The sequence below is a fragment of the Parasteatoda tepidariorum genome, chromosome 3 (genome assembly GCF_982258835.1).
Source record: "Parasteatoda tepidariorum strain Cologne lab strain chromosome 3, Ptep-v5.0, whole genome shotgun sequence".
In the NCBI taxonomy this organism is placed as follows: Eukaryota; Metazoa; Arthropoda; class Arachnida; order Araneae; family Theridiidae; genus Parasteatoda; species Parasteatoda tepidariorum.
In genome coordinates this window covers 51,746,656-51,763,608 of record NC_141757.1, presented here as the reverse complement: position 1 = coordinate 51,763,608, position 16,953 = coordinate 51,746,656, and the positions used below count along the sequence as shown (strand labels likewise).

Below are 16,953 nucleotides of genomic sequence, written 5' to 3'. Positions count from 1 at the left end.
TGTAAACCATAAAAAAGTTTATAAAATATTAATTTAATTAAAAATACAATTCTTTTAAAAGCCATCAAATGTGGGCCTCTTAATATAATTATTATTCCATGATGCTGTTGGTGTTATTTAATACTTTATCCAAGCCTTCTTGTGATATTTGTGTTCCTACTGTGGTGTATTATTATGATCACATGAATTCTAATGAACATATCAAGCCAATTAAATTTCTGTAAGAGAATAAGCTTGCTTATATTTATGCATTTTTATGATTAAATTTTTGAATGAGAACTAGATTTTTCATAGCTATAAAAATATTAAAGATAATATTTAAGCTTGTTATTTTCTTCATTTTTATCTGCAATTATAAACTGTTACTCGAATGTATTTTATGTTTATGAAATGTTATTTATTTTATTATTTTACTATCATGTTTAATTACATTAATCATTCTAATGGTAATAATTGCTTTAATTAATTTGGCAATTAAATGATTTATTAATCACTACTATATGGGGTGCCCACTGAGGTCTGTAATAATCTACTTAACTTTCAAATTACTATAGTTAAATGGTGTCTTTGTGTAGTAAAGTGGCTACGCATGGGCTGACTAGTGGAAAATTGCAAAATTAGCATTTCTACTTCGAAAAAGGCGCAAGATGTCAGAAAAAACTGAATTACAAAATTGTAGAGCTTCATGGCTTTAATACAAATGGACATCTTGTCGACATCAAATGCTTAAAAGTTTTTGAAAATAAAATATTACGGTATCTTGTGATTGCTAGCTTTTATTTATTAATCTATATATATATATATATATTTTAATTTCTAGGAATGTTTTATGTAGGATTACATTGTAAGAAATTTCAGGTAAACAAATCAACAAAACCTAACATTTTTTCCCGCCCACTACAATCTGTCTGCTAAGCAGTTTCTTTGCAAATTTGTTCATTTTTGTCAATTCATATTTTCCCCCCATATCTTATCCTGTTTTCCAGATAAACTTCTAACTCTGCATCTTTCCTCTAGATGGCACTGTAAGTGATCTCATCTTGTAGCACATAGCCACTTTTCTACGCCAGACACCATTTCGTAACTACAGCACCAAAAACTCGAAAGTTAAGAGGAGGGTTAAGGACTTTAGTAGGCACTGTGTACATTTGGGAATTGTTTGTTTTGCACAGAAATTTTTAAATTTTAATCTTTCGATCTGATATAATTTAGTTGCCCTAAGTTAAGATCGGGCATAATGGCTTGATAATTTAAATATGTGAGACCAATAAACTGACCTCAATAGGTGAATACATATACTATATATATAAGAAATAAGTGCTGTTTGTAATGTGTTTGTAATTGAGTGCTTTTGTCATGTGTACATAGGAGCTTCTAGCCTGCTTCATGTGTACAGTAATTCTCTTTTAAAAAAAGCGAAATTGCAGAAATAGTTTAATAAACAATTATGTTTACCTTTTATTGTAATTATAAAAATCACGATTGTTTTTGTTCTCTAGAGCCTGAATATATGTATTTTTTGTACAGTGCACTGTTATATGTTTTATAAGAATTAAAAACTAAGTTCTTCCATTTGTGTTTTCATTTCATAATAAAATTTTCAAAGTAGTCTGTTGAAAGAAAAGAAAAACAGTTTACCACAAAAAAATAAAACCTTAAAAAATTATTTTAAAAAGATTTAAACTAAAAATTTGTTATTTTTGAGTGAAGGAAGTCTGTGAATTATTTTAGTTTGATGAAAAAGGAAAATTAGGAAAGTGGAAAAAAACATTTCTTCAGTTTCTGATCAAATAATAATAGACTTTAGAATATTACATATAAAATATCTTTTATTTTAAGAAAATAACACTTTTGCAATACTAACTACAGAACATAATATAAAATTAACAATCAAGTAAACTTAGTTGCGAACATCAAACTTAATGTCAGAGCTAATTATCAAGTGTAAACAAAAACAGTTTTGGCTCCCCCTCCTTTAACGATAATAAATATGAACGGAGTAAAATAAATGTTATTTACAATTTTAAAATAAGTCAAAATCAACAGTTTTTAATTTTTATAAAAATGCGTTATTAACTAATTATATGATGTACTTTATTCTAAATTATTCAGAGCGAAGTAATTAAATTTATTAAGCTGTGTAATAATTATTACAATATAAATACGTATCCGCCGGGATAACCTGGTTGCTTGTGCACTGGGCCCATGTTCAAGATTCGTGGGTTGGATCCCATGCTAACCAAAGATTCTCCGTGGGGTAAATGATGACCGATGCACGTTAAATCTGTCGAGTCGCAAAGTTCTCCATGTTTCCATAACAAATCAAAACCTCTGGGGGTACTGATCCAGGAGTTTCCTGTCTTCTGGATTGGTTACGGAGTTGAACATTAGCAGGGTCCGCTGTTCAACGACGGATATAAATACGTAAAGTTGCAATGACTCGGGATAGAGCGTTCGTCTTCCAATGAGGTGAACTGGGTTCAATCCCAGCGATGGCTGGTCGATTCGAATTCCGCATCCGGCTTAAACCGACCACAGTGCTGATGTGAAATATCCTCAGTGGCAGACGGATCATGGGTTAGAGTCCCCTTACCGTCAGGCTAACCGTGGGAGGTTCTCGTGGTCTTCATCTCCATGTAACGCTAAAGGAATAAAGTCCTCCGCGAAAGCAAATTTCTCCTAAAACTTGATCCAGGAGTTCCCTTGTCTTCTGGACTAGGTTCAAAATTACAAGGCTGCAGAGTTTAACATTAGTAGTCGTAAACCCAAAAAGTGAGTCAGCTGTTAAATGAGGCTTATAAAATATAAATACGTACAGTACGCAAAATGCGGGATGATCGCATCTTCACGTTCTTGACTTAAAATTAGAGTGATCTCAAATATGCTAATTAATAAATGCTAACGATATTTTAAATTACGAAATCAGTCACAAAAGCGTAATTTCTCTGAATAAACATACCTTTTTTTCGATGAAATATGGTCCCAATAGATTGCACCCCTTAAGGTTAATTTTACTTTTTGCGTATTCCTCAATATCTCGATAGCTTAAAATCGAATTTTAAAATTTTTGTACACAGTTATAAAAATTTTTTATCCGAAAATAATTCCATGCAAGATATAACGTTAAGAAAATATTAATTATTTTTTATTGTTTTATTTAATGATAGTCGAAAATCTGTCGAATAATTCTTGAGAAATCAAATTTTAAAAATACGATTTTTTCAAAATTCCATTTCTCGAGAATTACTCGATTATTTTGCCATTTAAATTTGCATTCTTTAAATGAGTCCAAAAAAAGGAATACCTTACAATTCTAACATTTTTCGACTATTATTAAATAAAACAATTAAAAATAAATATTTACTAAAATGCATTTTTGCATGGAATTATCTTTGCATAAACAAATTTTAAAATTGTGTGCGAAAGTTTTTCAATACTTTTAAAAAGTTTTTGAGATGTGGCGCAATACGTAAAAAGAAAAATGAACTTTAAGGCGTCCAAGCTTTGGATCACTCTCTTAATGAGAATAGGGGAACCATATTTCCCAGATTGCGGCTATCCCCAATATTTTGGGGTTCAGAAACCGGAATCTACCAAAAAAGAGGTATGTTTATTAAAAGAAAGTAAGTTTTTGTAGTTGATTTCGTAACTTTAAAAATATCGTCTGAACTAATTAACATATTTGAGATCACCCCCTTGATCCATTAAGATTGAGTTCTACAACGTAAAGATCCAGTCATTAGATCATAAGTTATGCAGGGTGACCAAACCAGTTAATTCATTTATTTTTGCCATCTGTACATGGAATGAATACATTTCTCTCAAAAACAAAAATCCTTAAGTATACATAATTTTAAGAGAAAAAGCTAAGATCAAAAGAAATGTGCGTTATGCTTTTACAACAAACTTCATAGAAATTGAGAAAAATTAATTTCATTATAAATTTATCCATTTATTTAGTTAAATAATCTTAAGAAACTGAAGTGGTAAGATATTATTTGATTAAAAACATCATGCGCTGAAAAATATAAAAATTGGAAATAATCGACATTTTTTAAACGCTCAAAAATAGGCTTCAGTTTTCTGGGCACAGTGGCGGATCCGGCGGGGGTCATGACCCCCCCCCCCGCCAATTGAAAAATATATATAATTTTTTTTTAATAGTTTACAAAAGAAATAAAATATTTTAAAAATTATTTAAGGGGGCATATACACCTAAGGTAGATCGGAAAAATCGTTTTTTTTTTCCTTCATCTAATTATGTTCTTCACTGTTTCAAGAATCATAATCCAAATGATTAAAACGAAATTCGTCATAGTTTCATTGTAAACATTAATAATGTTGAAGCGCTCCATGCGCACTTCAGCAGGTTTCAAACTGTTACAGAAGAAGATCTTATAGCCGTTCATGAAACTGCGAGTTTTATTAGAATCTCTTAAATGCTTCCATAGAAGTTGTCGAAACAGAATTTCGTCTTTGGATGGCAAAATGGCAGGGTGAAACAGAAGCAGGACTTGAAGTGCCCAACGATCTTTCCAAGATTATTAATGCCTGTGACATCGATTTGTACCCATCAATCAATATGTTGTTGAGAATTTTAATAACTCTGTCAGTTAGTGCAGCAACAGCAGAACGTTCCTTTTCAACTCTTCGACGTCTCAAAACTTGGCTTAGAGCAACTCAAAATCAAGAACGATTAAATGGACTCGCATTATTAAACATTCATCGAGAAATTGATTTGGATGTTAAAAATGCTATTGACAGATTTGCCAGTTTCTAAAAAACTTATTACATTTATTATTTAAAGATTTTGAATACTTGAATTATTTATGTATTGTTCATTATGAAAGAAATAAAAATGAGAAGACTAGCATTAAAAACCCAGTTTTTTTTTTTCAAAAAAAATATTAAAAATTTCTTTTATAAAAGCAAATTAATTGTGTGTGAGGGGGGGGGAGGGAATCTGAGTCTATGACCCTCTCCAGAAAAAATTTCTGGATCTGCCTCTGTCTGTGCACCTAATCAGTTAAAAGATTTTAATTATGCATTAGCCACGTTATCAGAGACCTTTTGACATCACGTTTAAATGCCGGATTCCTAAAAACCAATCGTTTCTTGAGCAAGATCAAAAAAATAAAGAAGGCATTTGGAATATCATCCATATTTTCAAGTTTTTTGTCGTGCAATGTAGCGGTCATATAATATATAGAAATATAATGGTGCAATGTCGGGCAAATATGGTGGGTAATTGGAGAATGCCTATTCTAATTTATAATTTTTGCCAGGCTTTTTAAAATTACAACTGATGTTGACCAACTGATTTAAATTTTGCGAACTTTATAAAATAAGGTTTCCAAAAACGTGGATATTAACATCATTGATTAAAACAAAAAACTTGCTAAAATATATTTTATAATTTAAAGTATCAAAAGCGACATTGCTTTCCAGTTCACCGAAAATATTCGTAAAAAAGAGTCAATTAATCACTAAAATTAAAAATAAATTAAATTTAATGCTTGAAACTGAAATAAAAACTTGAGACCTTAAAAATATTTCAAAATTTTTATTCGTTATTAGGAAGAAGAAAAAAAATAAATACAGTGATATAATTTTTAGTCCAATATTTAAAGACATTTTAAAATAATTAGTATTAGAAAAAAACAGCAAGAAAGCGAAAATAAGCTAACTATAATATAAATGTAATCACTAAATTTAAAAAAGGAAAAAATGAAAAAAAGGCAGTATTCTAAACTTTATTTAAAGAAAAAATTATTATTTATTTAAGATTATAATTTATCGAGAGGAGAGGTAACGAACAATGCTATAATTTTCAGTTTGTTCCAATTTGATATAATTTTAATATTGATAAAAGTATTGACAAAAAAGGTGTAGGACCTAAAATCCCTTGATCCTAAAAATCAACCTCAAATTATTTAAATTGCTATATGGTTTTTTTGAAAGTCCGTTTTAACAACTTTAGCCGTAAAAATTAAAGAATAGCTAATTAGTGATTTTGATTTAAATTGGAAATATTTTAAATCACAAAAAGTAAAAGAAAATGGAATAGAATGAAGAATTTCGAGAGAAAAAAAATCGATGCAAATCTTACAGGTCACATTATTTTATATTTATTAAAAGAAAATCAATTATATATGTTTTTAAACTAAAAATGAAGCATTTTAAGGAAATCACGTATTGATAAAATAAAAGAAAGCAAAATGATTATATTAAACGTTTAAATTAATATTACAATAACTGAAAGAAAGTAATAAATTTTGTTTTTACTTCAAGAATGAATCTAGGAGCAACTTGAAAATAATATATTTTTAAAATTTGAGAAAATAATAAAAATTTTAGTTGTATGTTTTCTCAAAAAACACTGTGCTGCAGGAAATTCGAGACGTGCCTGCTATTCCTTTTTTCTAACAAAGCAATTGGTAAGTTTTCCTGACAAATTAAATACCACTTTTCGTCTATTTTTCTTATAAATTTTGCATCAATGATTTTTAAGAATAAGCCAATGTTACACCAATATTTATAACTTCCTATTTTACCTACCTTAAGAGAGCGCCAACCTAAACGTAGCAATTTTTTTTAGAACATAGTGGGAGGGGAAATTATTAAAGGCATATCAATTTTCTCACTTCCCGAAAGGGTTTTCTTGAAGAAACGTTAAAGAAAAATCAATAGTCATCTGTATTTAACTCAGTTATCAATAGTCATCTGTATTTAACTCAATTATCAATAGTCATCTATATTTGCCGATCGTTTAATTATCATAAGGCAGGATGTCATTGACACTGATAAAACAAGGAATACACAGTTTGTAGGGTTATTAGGCTGCCAAAATATTAGATATATTTCAACATTTGATTTTGGGAAAATAAGAGCGTTTTAACTGTTATTTTCAGCAAGCTAGCAAGAAGGCGAAAAAGCGTTTAGAAAGGGAAAAATTAAATAGTAAAAATCTTTTTCATTTTTATTTAGCCTTACCACACAACTGCGTAGGGCGCCCAGTTAACTCGGCGTCCTACGCAGCTTCTTACCAGGCATATACCTCGGGCCTGCCCTGCTTAATATGATCCTTATAATCAGTTTCTTCTATAAGGTGCAGTAAAATGAAAACCCCACCATAAAACACAATGCTCGCCAAATTTGACAATAGATATGCCAACTGTGAAGTAAGAGAATTGCATAGTCAAAATGCACAGGTCTACACCGTTCGCTACCCTCACCCTTGAGGTGAGCATTGCGAAAAATGGCTTCGTCCAGTATTGAATATGAAGGAAAGAGTAACACCACAGTCTAGAAAAATTAAAAAAGAGGTAAAAATTTATGCTTATGACTTTATCGTAAATTTCATAGATTTTAACTTCACGTAGACTTTATGCGCGTCGCACTAGAGCTGCACAATGGGCTGTTGGTGACTGTCTGAGAACATCCCTGAGGATGATCCGAAGACATGCCATGATCCTCTGCAGAGCTGCTTTGATAGCCCGACGACTTGCCCGCGAAGTCGAGCGCTTTACGGTAGAGCAGTTTAACGAGGACCGATACCCTCGTTTTCTATGCAGGCTGATGAAAGTGATCACCCATCCGCTGACTGACCGCAGCCAGTGATGCTTGACTTCGGTGTTTTACTGGGAACCGTGTCTTTAGGATCAGTTCACTACGAGACTGGTTAGCTTTAACACAGATAGGGATTATAACACACAGACTGGGACTATAACACAGATGTTTAATTTACAAGGATTTTTTTTTTATCGATAGTGCAACCTTTATTAAATTTTCTAGAACGTGGCTACTATGTTTAGAGTGTTATCTTTTGTTTTTGGCTAGTTGAGAGTACTGGAACGTATGAAATTCTCCTGTGTATGGTAAACACTGCATGCATGCACGATTGGGAGAAAAAAATTCGAAATGGATGCACAACACTGCAGAACAATTTGTACCCAGGAAAAGCCCATCGAGCCATTATACATGATGTAATTCCGCGTATAGATTAACTGATCCGGGAAAACCTACGAATATCAGAGATTTGGCTGGGAAATACTTCAACATCCTCCGTGCTAACCGGATCTTTCGACTTATTTGAAACATTTTTATTTGCCCGGAGAAAAACATTTGTGAACTTGGGTTACATCTGCACCATGATATGCAAGAGTGGATGAGATGTTGGATTCGACGGTGCTCTTTCTTCAAGACAAGAATTGATCGTCTCGTTTTCCAGTGGATTAAATGTATTTACAATTTTGGTTTGATTTTTCATTTTAATGCTCTTTATAGCGTCAACATTTTGTGAATTGACTATCAAACAGAAGTTTTAGTCTGCGTAGCAAAACCTATTTACCTATAAGATACAGCGTACAAGAAGAATCCTTTACCTATTTACAAAACTGTCAAAAGGGTAAAAAAAAGTTATGAATAAATAAATCAAATTCTTTTGACAATTTTCATTTTATACACAATTGGTTTAAGAAATTTAAAACTTCACAATATATTTTTTGTACTTAAAAAGATGATATTATTTCTTTCTCTATATAATCAGCGTTTATAAAAATATCTACACACACTTTTGCTTTACTTCTAATTCCATAATTGTCGAAAACCAATTCCTAATAATGATTAAAGATTTTTTAGGACTAACACAGAAAATAAATTACAGTTTATGTCTGAAGGTTATTTGCATTCGTCTCTGACATTCTAAACAATAGTTTCATGTTCGCTTAGCTTGCTTTTTCTTATGAAGCCAATTTATCCACTGCTTCCATGATGGAATGTCAATCTCAATCTTCATCATTTACGATGTGGAAAATGTTATACTTATTCTTCCATTGTTGTTTAATTCAAAAGCATTGGGTGTAACAATCTGAAAGTAAAAAGCATTGTTTTACATTTTATTATAAGAGTTAAAAATTTGCATAATGCAAATTCCAGAAAGAAATTTTGATTTTCGCAAATTTTGTTACCCGAATTCTATATCTTTTCTCTTTCGAATAATTTTGAAGCAACTTGTCATAACTCTACGTGCTTGATATAGAGATATAAGTAGCTTTTGGGAGAGGGGTTTTTAGCAATTCTAACCCCGTTATTATGAAACCGGGATATAGTGAACATTCGATTGTAATAAACGTTTTTAACGATCCCATCCGAACTATTATTTAACTAATGTTATTTCATACACTTATAGTAAACAGATAAGAAATCGGCAGTTCGCTTATAGTGGGCTGAAATTTCTTTTTAGCAGGTACAGTCGGAATTATATTTAACGAATTTCCATTTTCTCTATTTTGCGATTTTTTTCGTGGAACCAAGAACATTTTAGAAATTTCTTAATAAAATAACTTTCAAATAACGAAGTGAATTTTCTATTTAACGAACTTTTCTTTGAGATCCACTTTCCCTATTTCCCAAAATATTTCAGAACATTTCAAACTTGTTAACACATTTTACAGGGAAAATGACCTTGACTTTCAAAGCCACTTAACTTTTAGAGAACCCTTTCCTTTTTGTTTGCATTTCAAACGAAAAATTCAGATAAAATTATCGGATTTTATCAGTAGTAATTAAACTTAAAAACGCTTGAGGTAATGCATGTTTAAAATTACTTTTATAATAAATGCAGGTATAATTTGATACATAAATTTAGCTTTTTTTTTTCTTTTACTTTTGTTATAATAGTTTTGTAGTTTTGTTTGTGATAATGTTTTGCTCTATTCTTGTTTTCCATGCAGATTGTTTTTATGGTTAAGATTTGTAAGACATAAATAGTAGATACTAGTTTAAGAGATAAATGTGTATCAATTGCTATTTTAATTATGCCTAGTGTTTATGAATTTAAAATCCTTTTGTGTTATTTAAGTATTTCAAAAGGTGATTTTCTATTTAACGAACTTTCCATATAACGAACTTATTATCGGGATTTAGCGACTTCGTTAAATAGAGGTCAGACTAATAAATTTTACAATTTTTTTCTTTCTGTTGCATGAGATTTTTTAACATTTCTTTAGATACTTTCGTATCGCTGATTTTAAATCTGCGATCGGTTTCTCTTTCAGCCTTTTTCTAAAATGACAGTTTTAACTTATTGTTAGTAAAAATGTTCAAGTTTAAAAACATCAGCGGGTCGCCTAAATGTTGTGACAAACTTCTAAGGGAGCCACTAAGTCATATGCCATGAGCGTCATATGCCACTAAGGGCACTTCCCTATAATGTTTCTTCGTGTGCTTTTGAACAGGTCATAATAGGGGAAATTCCCCCAGTTGCGTACGACGGGTTTCTAGCCAAATTTAATCCTAATGATGAGCCCTAACTCCCCTAGACAACAATTGTCGCAACATTTATTTGTCACCCTGTTATATATAACGTTTTTAAATTCGGACATTTCGACAAAAAATGTCATTTTAAAAAAATCTGCAGCTTTAGGAGCAAAACTAATTTCAGATTTTAAATCCCCACATTCGAATTAGGCAAGATCAAGTATTGGTATAAATGCAACAAAAAATGTGTTCTCCTTTACCATAGATAGTGAAAGGCGGATTGTAGATTAGAATGCGGATTGTGGATTAGAATGCTGATAAGAATCCATATGCCGCCAGGCTAACCGTAGGAGGATTTCGTAGTTTTCTTCTCCATGTAACCGAAATACTGGTTAATTAGTTCAAAAAAATCTGAAAATCCTATATGCAGCCGACGATGAAATAAATTCTTATGTAAGAATGTAAAACTGGACTAAAAGTTATTTTAATTAATCCAATGGCTTTTAAAAAGGAATAGTTGGGAGAAAAAATAATAATTTTAGAAACTTGACAATGTAGAGCAAGCTTTTGCTGTCAGATGTCTTAAATTTTTAATTCTACATCAGTAGGGTTTTGGAATGATATTATTTGTAGGAGTTAAAAAGCTGGTTTACTAATGTGGAGAATTAACCACATTTTCATTTTATACTAATCATAATTAGACTAAAATAGGAATTATAAGTCACACTTACCGCACAATCAACAGTGACATTTCTTTTTCTTCTTATACCATTTACTTTGACTGTTACAACAGGAGAAAGGTAAGAACTTCCAAACTTTGATTGAGGAAAATAAAGGACTGAGTAACCTTTGGGAGGGTAAATATCAATTCCAATGGGTGTATTCGGCTTGCTCTTATCCTGATTAAAACAAAACCATTGAAATTAATATAAAAATTAGTTTTAATCCTTTGACGTAGATAAGACACTGGTGTCCCTTTTATGTTTACATATTTTTTTAGCACTCTAATTACAAGCAAAAATATATTTTGGTATTTTTTAATTATAGAAAAACAATCTAATAGTTACTGAAAAAAATCTGTTAGATTATCGATCCAGCAAAAAAATCAGTTGGAATTTTTTTTCATTCATATTCAAAATTTTATCAATAACTAATTTTGTAAATTCAAGAAATCTCAATAATGAATATTGTTTCTCTTAGATCTAAATAACTGCAAATTTGAAAAATTATTGTTTGGAGTCGAGCCGTGTTTGAAAGATTTTGCCCTCACAGAAAAAGACACCAGTGTTTCATGCAGTATTTCATAACATTAAATTATTAAAATGCTAAATATAATATTTTTTCATATTTTGACCTAAATTAATACAAAATATTGAAAAAAAAGTTTGAAAAATGTGTTTAATAAAAATTCTGCGTCAAAGGGTTAGTGGTTTAAAAAAAAACGAATAATATAACATGTAAATACTGGAATATGTAAGCATTTTTACTATTAGTACAATTTTCATCTATTTTTTTCTATAAAAACAAACAGAGTTGACATTGACTTTACTCCAACTTTCTTTTATTTTTATAATTCACGATACATCATGATGCTTTCTTACGTTTTCCAACATGTTTATGTCTGTGATAAATTTGAAATAGTTTTCGTCATGCGAAGAATACTTCACAATAATTATTTATATTCATTTTTTGTTGTTATTAATATAAATATAATAACTTTTACGATCGTAAAATAATTGAATTGCGTAAACAAATCTTTTATAATTTCCGTAAGAAAATATTTGCTCGAGGTACAGTTTGTCTACGGTAAGTACTCCCCCCATCACAAAGTCTGAGGCCGTCTGCTGCTATGGAAACAAGAATAGCGCATTTCATCGAGGGTAGCTTCTAGGGCTAACTCTAGGGCTTCACTCTAGGGCTAACACAATAGACCGAAGAAAAAAAGTCCCTTTCTCTCTTTGACCCGAGCCAAAACCTGTCCTAAGCAGTGACAACACGAGCCTACTTGAAATATTATACCTCGTTACCATAGTCACCGCCACGGGTTCAGACGAATGGCTAGGGGAGTTCTTACTATAGACAAACTATAAAGATGGAAGAAAAACAAATTGTTTCCCAGTGTAAAAGAGTTCTCTTTTTAGTCCTCAAACGAACGATTAGGTCCAATCCCCCTTCTCTCAACGCGGTATTCTGAATTCAACGTAATCGTAACTACACTCTATAACAAAAAAATCGACGCACCAAGAAGGAGTTGTCCGATTAAAACGAAATTTGGTGGATAGGAAGACAATGTAGAGATTAGTAAATGATTAAAATTTCAGAACAATTGAATAATTTATTGCAGAGTTACAGTAACAAGTTCAATAAGGTGTTGACCTGCCTATAGCCTGGATACAAGCTGCCACACGGCGTGGCATAGTCCGATAAAGCTCCCGGATGGTCTCTTGCGGTATTTCCTGCCAAACTTGATTCAATTGTCGAACGAGGTCATCAACATTCCGTGCCAGATGCAATCGCCTTCCCATCATATCCCAGACATGCTCGATGGGAGAGAGATCTGGTGATCTGGCAGGCCAAAGAAGAGTTTGACAAGCTTGCAGACAGTTCATAGCAACACGTGTTGTATGTGGTCTGGCATTGTCCTGGTGAAAAACCAGCCCAGGGCACTGCAAAAGGAACGGTAGCAAAACAGGTCTTAGGATGTCGTCGGCGTACCGCTGTGCAGTAAGTGTACCTCTAATGACGACCAAAGGGGTCCGGCTGTCAAAGGAAATGGCACCCCAGACCATAATGCCTTGTTGAGGGTCGGTGTGGCGTGCAATAGTGAAGGCAGGATCCCCCCTCTACCCTGTGCGTCTCCAAAGCTCCAAACACGCCTTCGATGATCGTCAGGACACAGTTGGAAGCGAGATCCGTCGCTAAAGACTTTACGTCCCCAGTCGGCATCATTCCAGCCATATCTATTCAAAACATTCATACATACGAAATTTCAAAGCAATCGGGTGATTGCTTCTTGGTGCGTCGTTTTTTTGCTACAGAGTGTATTAATTTAGCAAAACTTACGAAATATATCTAAATGCTATTGTAACTTAATAATAAACATTTCTTATAAAGTTAAAAAAATACCTCATACAGTTAAATGTGAAAAGTTGCTAAACAACTTGAAATGTTAGATTGAATAATAAATTTAGCCTTCGTTTGATATATGCCTTCTATTCACACGTTGCGTTTGTCAAATAAATGAATAATGCTTGTTTATTGGAAGTTATATTCTTTGAGTCTTTTAAGAAAGCACGAGTAATATTTTAACTATATAATGAAGTGAATACTTTTAATATAACATCATTGTTGCTAACTCTTGTTGCCTCTAATGTTCGTGAAATGCCGTTTGGAAAACGCTATCTCATTGCTGAAAATAGGGAAATTCCACAGTAAGGTCAAACAATTGAGGAGAAATACAAAATAAATATTTTTTTTAGCATACTACGAAGTGTCATTTTAAAGGCAACAAGTTGAATATTTAGTTATAATAACTATTAACTTGATAAATTTATTTTCCAATTAGTTGCAAGCTGTTGAATGAAAGGCAACATCATTTGAAATTTTAAGTCACATTAAGTCACATTAAAGAAATCCAGATATTTCTTTTTTTTAAATTCACAGTAATATTGAGAAATGAAATAAATAATCATTAAAATACATTTTACAATAATAAAGACAGGTCCTGTTGCATAAGTATATAGAATTATTGTTCATTTTGATTTTTACAAGAACTCTCATAAGGCACTTTATACATTTCACGTCCAACACTAAAATGCATAATTATTTGTTCTGAGTAAATAAAATTAGAGCTAGATTAATAAACTTTTCGTATAAAGCAAGATTCTATAGCTCATTAATATAAACAATTTTGTAAATATTGAATATTTCGTAATATTGACAAAATAATTTAAAATTAATTATATATCGTGTTAGAATTTTTAAAAACTGCTTAATATGCTTAATATGCTTCAAATGCAAGCTTTAAAATTTAATTATGTTTAAAATGAAATTCCGAACCAATTCGCAGAATTTAAGGGATACGTAACCAAGTAATCGTATTTTAATTTTGTGTGATTTACGCCCGACACCATTTGCTTAACCCATTTATTGTGAACTAAATCAGTGGTTCTTAACCTTTTTAAGCCGTGACCCAAATTTGAGAAATATGCTCATGTCGCGACCCAAAAAAAAGTAAAAATTAGGCTGAGTAAGCCACAATGACTTCTTCTAGGAGGTGTTGGTATTACTTATTATTTGGTGTATTACTAACTTTTTTGGTTCGACTCAGCGCGACCCAAGAATTATGCTTCGCGACCCAATTTTGGGTAGCAACCCATAGGTTAAGAACCGCTGAACTAAATTATTATCAGATTTTATTAAATAAATTATTTTTGTTATAGAATATAGTGAATAAAGTATTTTAAATTCAAATTTAATAACTTTAATTTATAATTCATAAATGAAATTGATTTAAGAAATTTTAGTTCATTTTTTACGTCCGACACCATGGAATTGCCCAATAGTTGATAGCTAAACTTTTAAATCTTAATAAAACTTAACAATTGATTTTTCAAACAATACAGATTTAACGAAAACAATTTATAGCTCACTCACTCTAAGTGTATAGTTTTGTTTACCTGAGCTTTGCAGATAACTGGTATGAATCCGTGATCTAAGCGTTCGGTAGGATATCCAAGAGATTCTTCCGTAAGTGATTGGTAAAATGGAAGAAGGGGCTTCCAATCTTTGGTCTGCTTGGAAGAGAGAATGTATGTTTATTTCATTTTTCACAAACTTCTGTAAACAACCAGTTGTAGGTTGTGAATGAAAAACTATAAGATAGATAACTATAAGATACTAGCTAAATTTAATAAAATAAAGCGTTCGGAAGCATGTCCAAGAAATTTAATAAAAGAAGAAAAAAAAATGTGTTTTATTTTTTGCAAACAACTATAAACAACCAGTATAGGTTGTGAATGAATAACTAAGATGGATAACATTAATGTAATGAAATGTTTGGAAGCGTTGATAAGAGATTTAGCCAAAAAAAGATAAAATGGAGGAAGTGGTTTACAATCTCTTATATGAAACAAAGAAGTTCTGAAGAATAAGTGTATCCAAGAGATTGATCAATAAGTGAATGTCAAAAATGGTGAAAATCCTACTTTTAACTTTTCTCCATCAACTCTCGACTGCATGATATGGTACAATGATGGAAAGCTAAACTTCCATGTTATTCTATACCTATACATTGATGCCGGACCTCATCTTTTTTCTATTTTTAAGGATTTATTTAGAAATATTGACTATTTACCCTAAAATTGGGGAGATTTCCATATCCTGATCTGCGGCAGAATAATCGTCAAGTCTTGGAAACTTCCGGGCAGCGGCCCGCGATAAACTTAAAAAAAACATCACAGAAAGGGACCAACTCGAAAGGTATAGCTCGTAACCACCCCCAGGTAAACATCTACATGTTTTTTTTTTTTAAATTTGCAAGTTTAAAATCTATTTGGCAACTTGGCGATTGTAGTTGGCGCAACAGATCACGATAATGAAATGTCCCCCTAAAATTCAAAATACATATACTATATAACTGACAAATACTATATAAATACTGACACGTTGTATTGAGCAATATTATCCGAAGAGAAGATGATAGTTAAAATTTTTTGAAGGCCTTCATTAAAGCCTTAAATAAGAAGAAAAAAAAACTAATTCTTTACTAATGTGTTAATTGTTCTTCGATTTGATTATTATTATTGTTATTATTTTTGCGATTTGTACAATACATAATACAAATAAATAAATAAGTAATGACTAATAAAACAAATCAAAATTTAACAAAAAGACTTTTTTCCTTGGACAAAATTTGACTTAGCAGGAAATATGAATAAACAATGCAAAATAAGAATGAACGACAAGGTCCTTTAGAACTTTCAGTAATTCAAACATTAAAAAAAGAAAAGAAAGAAATATGCTAGAAGAGGATTGTAAAATATTACGTCATTAAATTTCAGGAGAAAACAAGGACTGTATTCTCCTCTGTATAAATCATAACCATAACTGTTGTTTCTCGAGCATATTTCAGTTATCCAAGATCGATCGTAAAAACACGGGTGATCAATAGATGGATTTTGAAGCCAGCAGTTCCTGTAGGGCTCTTCATGCTTTTCTGGATAACCTGAAAGGGAAAAATATAAATCAATATCAAGCAAGATTAATAATGCTACCAGTTTGATAAACGGGATTAACAAAGGGAAAATATGATAATCTTATGTTTTTTTTTTAAAAAAATGAAAAATACTCTCTTCGATAGCGGGTAATACTTATCCAATCAAAAATCTTTGTATCTCAGTAATGTACTCATAACTCGAGAAGAAGTGAAGTGATCATGCCTAACCATATGATTTAAATCAGATTTAATTGGATACCTGTTAGCGACGTCACGAGTGTGTGTCAAACCTGAATGGCTTCCGAATCGACAAATGCTACGATTTATCTATAATGACGTCACTTGCAGGTATCCAATTAGATGAATAAAAAGAAATATATATTCTCTTTCGGAAAGTATTAAATTGTAATTTCCTATCTATCTATATAAAAATGAATGTAATATGTCTGTGTGTGTATGTCCTTTATAGACTCCTA

General features: G+C 31.4%; 1 protein-coding gene across 7 annotated transcripts in view; it reads right to left on the bottom strand.

The window, feature by feature from the left end:
* Positions 1 to 7,752: 7,752 nt before the first annotated feature.
* LOC107452690 (putative sodium/potassium-transporting ATPase subunit beta-3) overlaps positions 7,753 to 16,953 on the bottom strand; it is a 39,575-nt gene continuing 30,374 nt past the window's right edge. For 4 of the 7 annotated variants that reach the window (XM_087159307.1, XM_043043702.3, XM_071179389.2 and 1 more), the window contains exons 5-8: positions 16,308 to 16,486; positions 14,940 to 15,053; positions 10,992 to 11,159; positions 8,439 to 8,869 (exon numbers count right to left, since the gene is read on the bottom strand). In XM_087159307.1, coding sequence (XP_087015433.1) covers positions 8,801 to 8,869; positions 10,992 to 11,159; positions 14,940 to 15,053; positions 16,308 to 16,486 — 530 coding nt within the window. In that variant the 3' untranslated portion in view covers positions 8,439 to 8,800. Of the gene's footprint in view, positions 8,870 to 10,991; positions 11,160 to 14,939; positions 15,054 to 16,307; positions 16,487 to 16,953 lie in introns of all 7 variants that reach the window. The other 3 variants (XM_043043698.3, XM_043043699.3, XM_043043700.3) reach the window with 2 other exon arrangements.